The sequence below is a fragment of the Rhinichthys klamathensis genome, unplaced genomic scaffold (genome assembly GCF_029890125.1).
Source record: "Rhinichthys klamathensis goyatoka isolate OS25496 unplaced genomic scaffold, OSU_Roscu_1.1 h1tg000228l_1, whole genome shotgun sequence".
Lineage (NCBI taxonomy): Eukaryota > Metazoa > Chordata > Actinopteri > Cypriniformes > Leuciscidae > Rhinichthys > Rhinichthys klamathensis.
The window spans coordinates 692,790-706,560 of NW_026606752.1; the positions used below are offsets into that span (position 1 = coordinate 692,790).

A 13,771-nucleotide genomic window follows, 5' to 3' on the forward strand; every position below is an offset into this window, starting at 1 on the left:
ATTCAGCTTTAAAAGTCATTAAAGTGGAATTCCACAGATAGGCTGAAGAATCATTGTTGGCCCATCTTTATTGTTAAGGCTGGTTGGTTTGCAGCTGCATAGGGCTTGAACTAGAGAGAGAGAAGGACAAGGGAAAAACCAGGACCAGGATGGGGTTGCAAAAGTTTGGCTGTTTAAAATTAGCTTTGAATATGTGACATAATGTACAGTACAAATATATTTGAATAAATTAACCAAAAGTGTCAACTCTTAAGCAGTTAATGCAATATCTCCAACATGAGCAAGTCGTAAGGTGCTCCAGAGGGATTTTCCCTATAAGTTCTAATATTCTGCATGTAAAAACATGTTTTGCCAAGTTTGACGTTGATACCAATGCCTTTAAAAGGATAGTTTAGCATAAAATGAAAATTTAGTCATTTACTCAACCCTCATATTCTCCTGTTGAACACACAAAAAAAGATATTTGGAAAAATGTCTCCAATGTTGTTATGGACCCCATTGACTTCCTCCATTGTTCTGCAAAAAACTTGTACAAGCCTTGAATGATATGAGGATGAGTAAATTATGGCCGAAATGCTCCCAGAGCAAAAACTAAAGGCAAACAATGGTAGACATTTAACCTCCAATGTGGAGTTGTCTGTTCAAGAAACATCAGCATTGGTATCTTCCTTTAAAGCCATTTTAGGTTCGTATATGGAAGTTCCTGCAGTACAGAAAGAAGACAAAGAGAGAAAAAGCTTCGAAACACTTGAAATATAGCGCACAAGTCACATGGACTAATTTTACGGTACTTTTGCTTTTTTTGTCCTTTTTGGAAAAGAGCAGCGTGGACATTCTTTAGAATTTCTCTTTTTGTGTTCCACGGAGGACTGAATATGGTACAGGGCGAGTAAATGATGGCAGAATTTTCACTTTTGGGTGAACTATCCCTTTAAATAATACATACCACCAAAATTTGGCATTAACCCTATAAAGCATCATAAACAAATGCACTCAGTCAGCAATTGAGAGAAAACCTTTATTAAAATTTAAGTGAAGTCAAATGCCCTCTATCACATCAAATACTGAAAAAAAGTCAAAGAAAAGAGACAGTTTGACACTAACACCTCAAGTTAGGACAGAAGGGATAGAGGGATTTGCAGGTGGAACAAATACATGGAGAGCGAATGACAGAGAAGAAGACAATAGGAGAATATATGATGACAGAGCCCTTCGTTCAACTGGAGAACATTTAGATATGATTGTCGTCATGCTCCAGTACTATAAGCAATTAGATTGTGAAATGGCTAAGCTGTTGAAACATTAGGGAATGGGAAAAGGTGGGGAACGTAATCTAATTCATGCATTTAATGGAGAAAGATTGCATAGCTGTAGAAAACACTGTCTCAGTGGTGCTGACGCCTGTAATGTGCTTTTAGCCCTCTCTCTCACTCTCTTGTCCAGTTTGTTTTTTCCTTCCTGAAAACTGTCCCATGATTTATTTGATCCCGCATAAGAGTCTTTAGAAACAGGAGAGTGAGTCAAAATGTTGTCCAATGTGCCACGGACATTGGTAGAAGCCCATAAAAGCGGTTTACGCCCGCATTAGTTTTACTCCAGGAGCAGGTGTGTGGGTCAAAACCACAAAAGGCCTCACCTTTCCATTTTGTCTCTCTGAAAACCCAAGGAATTTCTGATCCAAAGTTTTCTGAAAAAACAGCCATGCATTTGTCAGTAATCCCGTCTAGTGTGCTTCCGGTGCAAAAACCAAAGGAAAACGGTAGACATTTATCCTTCGATGTGGACTTGTCTGTTCAAGGAACGTCGGCATTGGTATCTTCCGTTGAAGCCATTTTAGATTCGTATATGGAAGGTGCTGAGGTACAGAAAGACAACAAAGAGAGAAATAGCATATTAGATTAGAGGTAAAAGCACATGGACCAGTCAAAATTGAAAGATCCCCTTTCATGCCCCTAAAGCATCATTTATCTGACCAAAAAAGTGACAAAGCCTGGATATATATTTTAGGATTTGCGTTTTACAGCCTTAACCATTCGAGGCAATTTTGCTGTCTCACTGGTAACTGATGACAATTGAGCATGAAGTTCTTAAAAAGTATTCAAGCAGATGGCTTTTGATAATGAAATGTTCAAATTAATTTGTAATTCCACCAGATCGAATGGCAGAAAGAGTTCCAAACCTTTGTCATAGATCTTCAACAATAGACATTAACCACCTGTGCCTATACTTCACTTGGGGGAAGTGCTGTGTCATTCTCTTAAACGGACAATTTTACCTCGTGTCACCCTTTAATGTCATTTGAAAGAACATTTAAAACAGTGAAGGAAGAATTCACAAAGTTTGAATTGTGCCTGTTGGTTTGTACATGCTGCATTTATTGTTTTTGCCCCCGATTCACTAAAGAAATATACATAATCAGGTACCCGCACAAAAATGGCAAAAACAAAAAACTAAACAAAGGTTCGCTGAACACAATTTATATATAACTTATATATTTATTAATTAATTTTATTTATTGATTCATATATTATTAGAAAAAGAATATACTACCATACAAAAGTTTGGGGTCAGTAAGTTTATGTATTTGAAAAAAAGTTTCTTATGTTCAACAAATTAAGGCTGCATATATTTAGCAAAATCAGTAATATTGTGAAATATTATTACAATAAATAAAAACTATTCTATTTTCATTTAATTATTATGTAATTTATTCCTGTCAAAGCAACTCTGAATTTTCAGCATCATTCAATATCACAAGATCCTTCAGAAATCATTCTAATATGAGGAATTTGTGCTCAAGAAACATTTCTTCTGATTAAATTGTTGTGCTTCTGTTCTTTGATGAATAGAAAGTCCAAAAGAACAGCATTTATATGAAATATATATATATATATATATATATATATATATATGTAACAATTTAAAAGTCTTTACTTTCACTTTTTTGAAAAAGAAACGTAATGACCCCGAACTTTTGAATGGTAGTGTATATACAGTATATACAGAGTTTACAGCATTTAGCACCTGGTTAAACTGAATTGTGAGTGGTTAGTGATCAAGACAAGTATTTGTGTTGAAATACCATGTGCAAAAGGCATAAGTGTTTAATGAATTGGAGTGATTATGCATCAGCACTTCAATTAATTCTTTCAGGAAAGAAGCACAACAGATTAAAACAAGAAGATGAAAGATTTCAAGTGTTTCTTGTAGCACTCAGAATATTTAAATAATTTTTATCCTTAAACCCTATAATGAATGTTTTAGGTTTAGGGGCCCATGGTCCCATTAATGTGGAAAATTGCTGAGTCATACAAGCACCGACTCTGTTTTAGGACGTTGGTGCAGAAATTACACATGCCACCATTAAGTGAAGTCAAATACCTTATGGTGTTCCACATGGCTCCATTTTGGGACCTCTTCTTTTGTTTTAAATATATGATTCCCCTAGGTCCCCTATGCTATGCCGATGACACTCAGCTTTATCATACTGTTAAAAATAATAGCGGTTCGGTGTCTAATCTTTTTGAATGTCTTTGTGACATTAAATGCTGGATGGACATTATTTTTTTTACAGTTAACTAATGATAAAAATAAGATAAATGTCTTTGGCCCATCAGTTATGACTTCTGGCATTATCAATCAGCTTGGTCCACTCTCTACCAATGTGCGAGACTGTGTCAAAAACCTTGGTGTTATCTTCGATCATACTTTGTGTTTTAAAAAGCAGACCAGTGCTGTTGTAAAAAGCAGTTTCTTTCAGATAAGATTGCTAAAATCAAGAAGATGATTTCTAAGAATATCTTCATGCAGTGCAATGAAAAGATAACCTATATTCTTAAGGGTAAATAAGACAAATTTAAGAGGGTCTCTGGAGTCCCTTTTTATAATGTATTGAACATGGGGATATTACCAATATAATAGAGGAGAAACAAAATGCTTAATTAGGTATAATATTCATATGGAAATATATTTTAATGTGCACTATATTAACCCTACTTTATTGCTTATATTTGTGGTTACTATTGACTGCAATGTATTGTTAACTCTGACTCCAAAAAGTACATACTGTATTACCCAGTGTTGGTTTGTGCTATTGCACTTTTCAATATGTGCCCCAGTGTTTGTTTGTTTGCTTTGTTTTTGTACATTATATGTGTTGTTACAGACTTGTGATCTACATTGCTGTTTAAGTGTTCAAGAAAATGCAATAAAAAATATTATTCGGAAAAAACTAACTGCTTTAGATCATTTTCGATCGCTGAAAAACGCGGCAGCCATATTATTTATTGGCACTGGAAACCTCTATTTGAGGTTGTATAATTCTAATTTGTCCATTTGGTTCATTGGCAAACTGTTCAAATGGCTTTAAACGACACCAGGCGATGAATAAGGGTCTTATCAAGCGAAACGATCGCTCATTTAAAAAAGAAATAACAAAGTTTAAGTTTTATAAGCTCAAATGCTCGCCTTGCTCTGTTCTGTGTGACACTCCTGTTCGAACTCGTTCATCAAAATGAACGAATCTTTTTCCGAGTCAATTCGTTCATTTCGTTCGTTAAATGAACCAAATGACTCGAAAAAAGATTTGTTCATTTTGATGAACGAGTTCGAACAGGAGAGTCATGAACGTGCATCACAGAACAGAGCAAGGCGAGCATTTGACATTATTAAACTTAAACTTTGTTATTTATTTTTGAAATGACCGATCGTTTCGCTTGATAAGTCCATTATTCATCGTCTGGAATCGTTTAAAGCCCTTTGAACAGTTTGCAGTTTGCACTGAAACTGTCTTTTGGACCTTGAACCGTTTGGTGCCCAGCAAAGTGCATTAAATGGAGAAAAATCCTGGAATGTTTTCATCAAAAACCTTCATTTCTTTTCGACAGAAGAAAGAAAGACATGGACATCTTGGATGACATGGGGGTGAGTAAATTATCAGCAAAAGTTTTTTTAAAAGTGAACTAATCCTTTAAGTAACAAAAACGTACAGTCAGCAGAATGCTAAAAGCATTAACTTTCTATGAGTGTTCAAGAAAGTAATTCCCTCATTGAATGACAGCTGCTGAAAGCAATTCTAGATTTTTTGGCCTCCAGGTCTCCAAATGATGGTACAAAACGTTCCTGTCCCTCTCAATCATGTGGTCTCTGAGGCACAGCTGTGCAGTCCAAAAAGGCCTGTAAAAGCCAAGCAGAGGAACTCTTGCCCGATAAAGCATATTTGAGCGTACTGCATCCAAATTATAGCAGTGTGCCTCCAGAGCAGAGTGCTAACCATGACGTTAGCAACTAGCATAACTGGCTTTACACTCATAAGGACAAAGTATGTCCGATGTGAATACATTAACTCCCAATATATATATAATGAGAATATTGCCCGCATTCTCCACCATCTTGGATAGATTGGACTAACAAAAGCCTAACTTTAAATGAAATAATTTTAGTAATACAACAGCAAAATCAAACTCTGAGGAAACAGGTCACTTTACCAATATTCTTACCTTAAAAAGTCAGGAGCCCTTGAGATCATGTTCTCAAAGTCAGCAAAGGAAAGCTTGCTGTCTCCATCCAGGTCGGCCTCCTCAATGGCCTTCTCACACACCAGAATAACCTCCTCCGGTGTTAACTCCTCCTTTGTTAACCTGTTTAGAGTCTGTTCTAAGTCCTCCTTGCAGATGTAATTATCCACATTGAAGTCTAAGAACAAAACATGATGATAAGAGTTAACTTCAAATGAGTTCATGTTATAAAGTTGCTGCACTGTTTATGAATGTTGCAATATAAATGTTTATTACAACCTCTAAAACTGGTTGTTACAATCACATTGTAAATAATTTTACATTTTTGTTCTAGTGGACTGTACATAAGGTAATGAAAAATGACATTTACCATAGATTTTAAAAGCATAAATGGCTTTCAGTTCTCTCGGAGCCATTTCGCTGAGAACCGAAAACATGTCCACAAAGTCGTTGAAGCTGAGGTTCCCCTGGCCATCTTCGGAGAACGATTCCACAATCCGATTCCTGAATGGATTCTCCTAGAAAACAGAAATTGAAAGGTTTCTTCTTTCACGATTCCCTGTGTTCAGTTCCTGTGGTTTGTTCCTGTTTGCCTTTGTCTCCATAGTTACCCTTGCTAATCACCATAACAACTGATTACCCACACCTGTGCCTTGTTATCCTCTTGTTAGCCTGTGTATACACCCTGTGTTTCAATATTTGTTTGTCGGTCATTCTCTTTACATAATGCTGTTATGTTTCATGTGTTCCCTTATCATCTTGTTTGAATAATTGGCATCGTCTCCTGGTTTGGATTACCTTTATGTTATGTGTTCATTGAATAAAGATCCTCATCTCTCCACAGCTCTGCTACACCAGTGAAATCTACTAGGTTAATTAGGATACACTTTAAAAAAAGGACTAGAGAGGCTGCATTTCAGTGTAATTTTAGAATTATTTATACATTATTATAAATATTGTAAACGGGCTTTTTTGTTTTGTTTTCGTTTAAGTTTTAGTAATTTTGTTGAGTCATTTTTATTAGTTTATTTTTCTATTTAACTTCCATTTATTTTTACCCCAGTTTTGGCCATTTTAGTACATCGATTTAAACTTATTTCAGTTGCAACATTTCTAATCTTCATGGAAGTTTTTCGTCTAATATTTATATTTTATTTAATTTCAGCTTTATTTCAATTACTGAAAACCATTTTTAATAGTATTAGAATTAGTTAACAATAGCAACTCCCTCTCTCTTCATATAGATCTAGATATTCTTTATAGAAACCTGTAATTTTTATTATATAGAACTAGAATTTTTAAGTAAAACTTTACAAAAAAAGATCATGGTATCACTATGTAAATACAATGGAAACCACACAATACCATATTATTCTTTAAAATGTTTTACAAACTATCAATTAACAGATTTCCCCTTAAAATCAGTGGAAAAAAATGTGGGGAACGTCTACAGATTACTTCTAGGCCTAGCACTAGAGTAAAAATCTATGGCTGTACATAAGCATGTGTGCAGCAGTGGGAGTTTTGCTGAGTGAGTCATGTATAAAATGTAGAATGGCTGACTCCCCAAACTGGTGCTCATATATTTCTTACTGGCTATTGGCCTAAAGGAATTTTTATGCCCTGCTACTAGCTGACTCAACAGCTCTGGGAACAGTAGCATGAACACAGCAGAGCAGGATCAACCTAAACATTTCACCTCTGTTTATAGCACTCAAAATCCTGTGAATGGTTATAACTAGACTTTAAAATTTTTGGAATGTGAGTGGCGGTTTGCACTTTCTTTCATGATGTCAGGGTGTTCAATCAGACAAAATAGCCTTCAACCACAATCAATACAACGCAAGTTTGATCTGAATGAGAATTCGATTAGATTGGAATGTGTGGAGTAAATCTGGAAAAATCTGATTAATAGGAAAATATTAAGCATGCACTGTAAATGTTTGAATCTGATTAGAATTCAAAAATACCTTGTGCAGATGCACAGTGCCGTGATGTGTATTCACCTACGTTTTATGTCTTACGAACGTGTGGTTTTAGATATTACAAACTGGTTAGTGCAGGAGACTGAATATTTACTAAATATTTTAGGGATGCACAATATATTGGTCACCATATCGGTATCTGCCGATATGTGTTATCGTTATTGCCCCAATAAGAAAATTTGGCCAATATATTAAAGACGAAACATTAAAGATGAAACACTTCAGATGAGCACTGTTCGCCATGATGGTTTTGAATTGCTTGAAATGTGATTGGAATCTCTTTGAAAAGGAAAATACAGTTAAGTGCAACATGTGCAGCGCAAGTCCAGTGTATATAGGCTACATAAAATTATAATGAGAACATCATTATAATTGTGTGCTTGGGACATGGCTTTTAATGGTGAGACTTTTGTTTTTGTAATCAGGCTCTCAAAAATTACATAAAAAGTTGGATTTAGATTTATCAGCCAATACATCGGTTATCGGTTTTTGGCCAAAAATGTTTATATCTGTGCATCCCTAAAATATTAGCTAAAAAAGCTCTTCTGACATATATAAGTCAGTTTTATTTTTTAGATACAGTATGTTGTAATGTTATGCTCATGGTAACTTCTGTGACATTAATCGCACTGGCTTTCTGAACGTGCCATTTTGTTTAAAATACATTCATGTAAATAAATATGGAATCAGATTGCAAGGTTTAGAGTTCATATAAACAGATTTGTTTGAATCGAAGAAAATTAGGTTAGGCTGCTTCATGGGCAACAGCATAGAGAACATCCATCCATGTGTAATGTCAAAACACTCTGAGGCATTTGTATTGGCAGAAGTCAAGTAAACAGCCCTCTAAGTGTGTTAAATCTCTCCACTTTTGCTTGAAAAAGCTAATTATCAGACTGAATGGGGATTGGGATTTATGTTTATAAAGGTTGAGAGGATCTTTGGAAACTGGAAGCTGTCGTAGTCCCATCAATCCCAGCTTGAATGGTCTCCATCAGTATCGTCCACCTCCTAGGGTTGGGTTTATAGCTCCTTCGTCCATCTGACAGCTTTAAAGGGCAGTAAAATTATGTTCCAACATGGGGGACATAATGGGGCTTATTCTAGAGCTGTAACATCTGACAAATTTTGACTGACTGAGGGCTGAGTCAGAAAAAGTAAAGGTGAGATCGGATCAGCGAAGTGACTATGATAATGAATTTCTTGACTTGACTGAATTTCTAGTTTTTTAAAATTATTTTTAAAGGGAACATTTTATTGAACCTTTAGACAAAATATTAAAAAAAACTCTAATATATAAGTTTGCATGTGTGTTTTTGTTGACCATGATATACGATACAGGTACATTTGGTTTTCATCTGGATATAGTGAGAATATGGAGCTCATACTCGAGGAAAAAACAACTGAATTTTATTTAGAGGCATAACCTGAGTAATTTGGTACAGTTGCTGATATTTATTATGGACAAAAAGTAAAATTGAATTCTGATCGATTGCAAAGCAAATCAATTTATAACAGTTTATATCAATCTTTATAACAGTTTAACAGACATGCATAAGTATCAGTTGTCAATGCTTAGTTGTATCAAAGCTCTGTACTGTAGTTATATTAATTGCAATACACTGATGATAAACATTCCCCAAAAGCCTGATATCAAATCTGATACTCGCATTTTAAGATGATTTTTTCAAAAAATAACAAAATAAACAAATGATGTATGGATAACCAAGTTGCTTTAGTCCAGTAAATGTTCATAATATTACCAACAATATAAAAGTTATTCAGTTGCTTTATAAAAATCAGTAAAGATTTTGCAGCAAAAAACACATAAATGTATCATGACCTGAAGGGGGACGTTTTTACAATTATACTGAAAGTCCTTTGACTTGCTAAAAAAAAGTATAAACTGTCGATGAGACGACAGAATGCATGTAGAAGATTGTGTAAAACCGGGGTTTCAGCAAAGTTTTGATCAAGTTAATAATTAGAGGCCTTATAACTTTGATTATCATATGATACAGCTGGCTTTACAAGGTTAAAAAAAGTACAGGATAAACTTTGATTTTATCCATCAGCCCTTGCCTTTTTTAAAGATCTGAAAGAGTTTTACAATAACGAGCTTATGAATGGTGTTATTAAAGCACTTCCTCTATAAAGTAACATTGTTATGACTTTAAAGGGTCACTCCACCCATTTGCATTAAGAGGTCCATTGTTAGACAACCAGTCATACTATTGAATGGTCGTGCAACATTCTTTCATTTTCCCCTGAGACGAGAGAAATCTACTATTTACCTTTTTCACTTCCTCCTACAATGACGCAAAAATCGTCATTTGACGTCATTGTAGGAGGAAGTGTAAAAAGGGGGGATTTCTGTATAGACTACAAGCACAAATTCCCACCCTTTCAAACCCGCCCATAGGGGGTTGTGCCTAATGCGCTAACAGAGCTATCACAGATCAGTGGGTGGGACTTCACTTGCAGATACTGAAAGCAATATCAGCCATCTTGTTTATAAGCTAAGCTAACAAGCGCTCTGGATATAGGAAGTTACGACAATGACGGAAGAAACTAAACATGATATGGAAGAAGAGGATTTTGAAATTCTGCTGCTCGAATCCGCTGTTCGTGGCTATCTTTACGAGCCCCAATATAGTGAAGAGCAGCTGAGGCTGATGGTGGAACAGGAGGCGGCTGCCTGTCGCGGACGAGGAGCCCGGGCTGGCTTGAGCTGGGCGGACTGCTGGTGCCTGTGCTCTCGCTGTGCGCTACGGACACAGATAGAGTCCGTCTGCTGCAGAGAATTTCAACAAGGCAGTTTCTCCTGGACGAAATCTCTGAATCAGACGACCACACGGACGTTTGTGTTGTGATGTGAACCATCCTAGTTTCGCCTGACTGAACATGCAGGTATCATGCAATAATTCACCATATAGAAAGAAATACAAACGAGTAATTCACTAATGAGTTTACCAATGTAACGGGGTTCGTTGTTGTGGGAAGAAGGAGGCTGGAACCGGCGAACATTTAAACGTTTTAATAGTAAAATAAACAAATACAAAACAAAAGTATAAGCCAGCTGGCCACACACAACAGAAACAAAACATAAAATCAGGCCTGTTCCTTTTGTGCTTCCGCTCCTCCGTGAGAGATATGAGACCGCTGCACAGGTGCCATTCATTATCACTCGCGTCGTCCTCTCACGTCCCTCGCCCTCGTCCTGCTCGCCACAACTAACTAGACATTTTTTGTGAAATGAATTTTAAACTCATTTGGCAGCTAGCCTTCTTGTAGACGGAAGAGCGATTTCTCTGATGTTTGCGCTGTTCTGGATTAGTGGGAGTGGCTTGCGGAGCTGTGCAACATGGTGCATTGTGGGAGTTGTTGTCTTACATACAAATGCGCCCCAAAGTTATTTTCTGTCGTTTCTCGGTCAAGAGGGCACCAAATTTAAAATTTCTTTTACATTTCGACTACATATATAACCCACTTTCAATAAAGATTAATGTTGAAATGGGTGGAGTGACCCTTTAATGCTAGCATAAAGCTAATGCTCTTTTTGGCTAATACTATAAACAATCCCTTAAATCTTTAGTCAGATTAAACGTATGTGTCTTTACAACCATGGGAAATCTAAAGCGCTATAACATAATTTGCTGAAACGGCACCATCTCATGGAGCGTTAACTTTCACAAGCATAGTGGTGTAATATCCCTCGCTCTCACCGCTTGTGCTGTCATATAAACAACCCAGCCAGCATCGTCATTAAAAACCAATTTTGCCCAATAAAAACAAGTGTCTATTATATTTGATATAAACTAAAAGTGCAGAGAAGGTCATTGCACAAGTATTCTGTTGCCTAAACAAGGGTCTGGGTATATTTCTGCACCCCTTATGCTGTTGTATGCGAACTGGAAGTTTATTTCTATGTAGTTAACACAGACAAGTGATACAAACAGTAAAACATTCCAGTGCAGTTATACGAAATGAACTCTCTGAATGCAGCTGGACCAATTCGATTAGAGGAGCAGAACTTTGCTGCATCACAAAAGTAGTAACTGGCAAAGTGGTGAACTGTTAGAATTACCTTCAGTTCCGGCATGTTGACTATGAGAGCTAAAGGGATTTTAACATCAGGGTCATTGGTGTAGTCCATTGGAACCAAATGTGGAGCCAGCTCGTGGTATCTTCCATGCAAGCTGCAATGCAGAAAATGTGGAAACTGGTTACTGGAGTTCATTATCGTTGCTCTGGCCTTTTACCTCATCCTTTGAATCAGACCTCATTAGTTTTATTCACAACTACTGCAAAATGAGAATGAACAAAATGGCCCATTTCAAATGTACCAGAGAAGACCACAGTACTGTAATCTACTGATTTACTGAGAAAGAAGATACAAGACAATATGTATCCGTAAAATTAAAATATCAGGTTAAAGTCAGCATGAAACAAGTTGAAATAGTCTATCCTTTCCTATTCTGACAAATATCTGAGTGAAACAGCTTCTCGTTTTAATCTCGTTGATCAAACAAAAAGAAAATGAAAAGAAAAGTAAAAGAAAAAGAAAAACAAAGAGCAACACAGGAAAATGTTTATATTTTTGTTTGGCAATGCAATGACAGAACAAAACAAAAAACAAAACAAAACAAAACAAAACAAAACAAAACAAAACAAAACAAAACAAAAACAGGTCAAAACAACATCTCATTTATTGTTTTGTTTCTTTGTTGATTCAATGACAGCTAAATAAAATATAATAAAACAAATAAAAAGGCAACAAACGAACAAACAACCAAACAACAATGCAAAAAAAAATTGTTTTTAAATTTGCTTTTACGCAGTATACTGCAGCAATTGACATTTATTCTTCAACAGCGGTGGTTTATATTTAAAAGAAATTACCACAATGCATAAAACTAAATGCATTTCACAAATACTGTAAAACTCAATTGTTAATCACACTAACCCATCATAATTATGCACTCAGTGTAAGAAGAATTAGCAGTGCTCTTGAATAAGCAGGAATATTTCTCAAGGCTGTTTTGTCTGTTTGTTCCTCACAGAGAGATCTGGAGACTTGCCAGCCAACAGTGAACTGATGACTCATTCTGAGCATGGCAACAAGACAGAGGGAAGCAGACACTGTAATAGGCCTTTGCAGCAGAAAAAAAAAAAAAAAAAAAAACCTGAACATAGATGATAGGACAGCAAAAACACAGGACGATAGAAAGTTGACGAAGCTTTGTGTAAGCAACAATTAAAAAAACAATTAACATTCTGCACCAATAGGCCTGTACATGTCACAAAAACAAAACAATTTGTTCATCATCGTATTTGTTTGTTGATTACTGAGCAAAACAAAAAGCAAAACAAAAACAAAGCAGAAACAAAAAACTAAGTAGAATAAAATAACTAAAATAAACAGATAAAAAAAAAATCAAAGCAAGCATGAATAAAGCAAAACAAAATAAACAATGAATAATAAACAAACAAAAAAAGGATAAAAGGAAGCTGATGTCACATAGTATACAGCAACAAGCAACAAAATCCACTCGGCTCTAAAGAGATAAAGTAAATATAGAAGGCTAGAGAAAGAAAGAAGCACATCTCCAATCATGACTGTAAAAAAAAAATTTGTGACTCACCAATATGACACTTTAGATTATGTTTTCCCAACACCAATAAATAACAAAAAATGTTATTATATAATATGAAACACTACTTTGTAGTAGTAAACTCCAATGAAGTGATTAAACGTGTGATTAGTAATTGCACCAGCTAGTAGAAGTCAATAATAAACACATGCATTACAATAACTGCTCTGCGGCACATTATATTTATATCATGACATATGATAATATGTTATCAGACAAAAGCTTTGCTATTAGTAGAGGGTGTGGAAATATTTCTAGTATTGATGATTGTATATTACATACTGTATCTTGTCCCTGCCGTAGTTACAAGAACAGAGACAAATCTCATGTTCCTCCACAGGCATCCAATCAGGATGCAAGGAAATACAAGCCAATTCATAACGATTGCCGATAACCCTACGCCAACCTTGCATAACAGTGTGGCGGATTGTGCCGGTCTGTGCGAAGAACAGGAGAAACTGAGTGTTTTATGAAGGTGATAAAGTACAAGACTATTAGGTTTGCCAGTGATTGTCCATTTTGTTTCTCGTGCTCCACTGGCCCTGTTATCAAAACCAATCTCAGTGTCATTGCAGAGGCACAGTCCATCCACATAAATCAAGATGGGCTGACACAT

The 13,771-nt window shown here is 35.8% G+C and overlaps 1 protein-coding gene across 1 annotated transcript in view; it reads right to left on the bottom strand.

The window, feature by feature from the left end:
* Nucleotides 1-1,004: 1,004 nt before the first annotated feature.
* Nucleotides 1,005-13,771, bottom strand: part of cib2 (calcium and integrin binding family member 2) — a 32,040-nt gene continuing 19,273 nt past the window's right edge. Inside the window, exons 3-6 of the mRNA XM_056264929.1 lie at nucleotides 11,589-11,700; nucleotides 5,887-6,034; nucleotides 5,499-5,694; nucleotides 1,005-1,855 (exon numbers count right to left, since the gene is read on the bottom strand). Of these exons, the coding sequence (XP_056120904.1) occupies nucleotides 1,834-1,855; nucleotides 5,499-5,694; nucleotides 5,887-6,034; nucleotides 11,589-11,700 (478 nt within the window). The 3' untranslated portion in view covers nucleotides 1,005-1,833. The remainder of the gene's footprint in view (nucleotides 1,856-5,498; nucleotides 5,695-5,886; nucleotides 6,035-11,588; nucleotides 11,701-13,771) is intronic.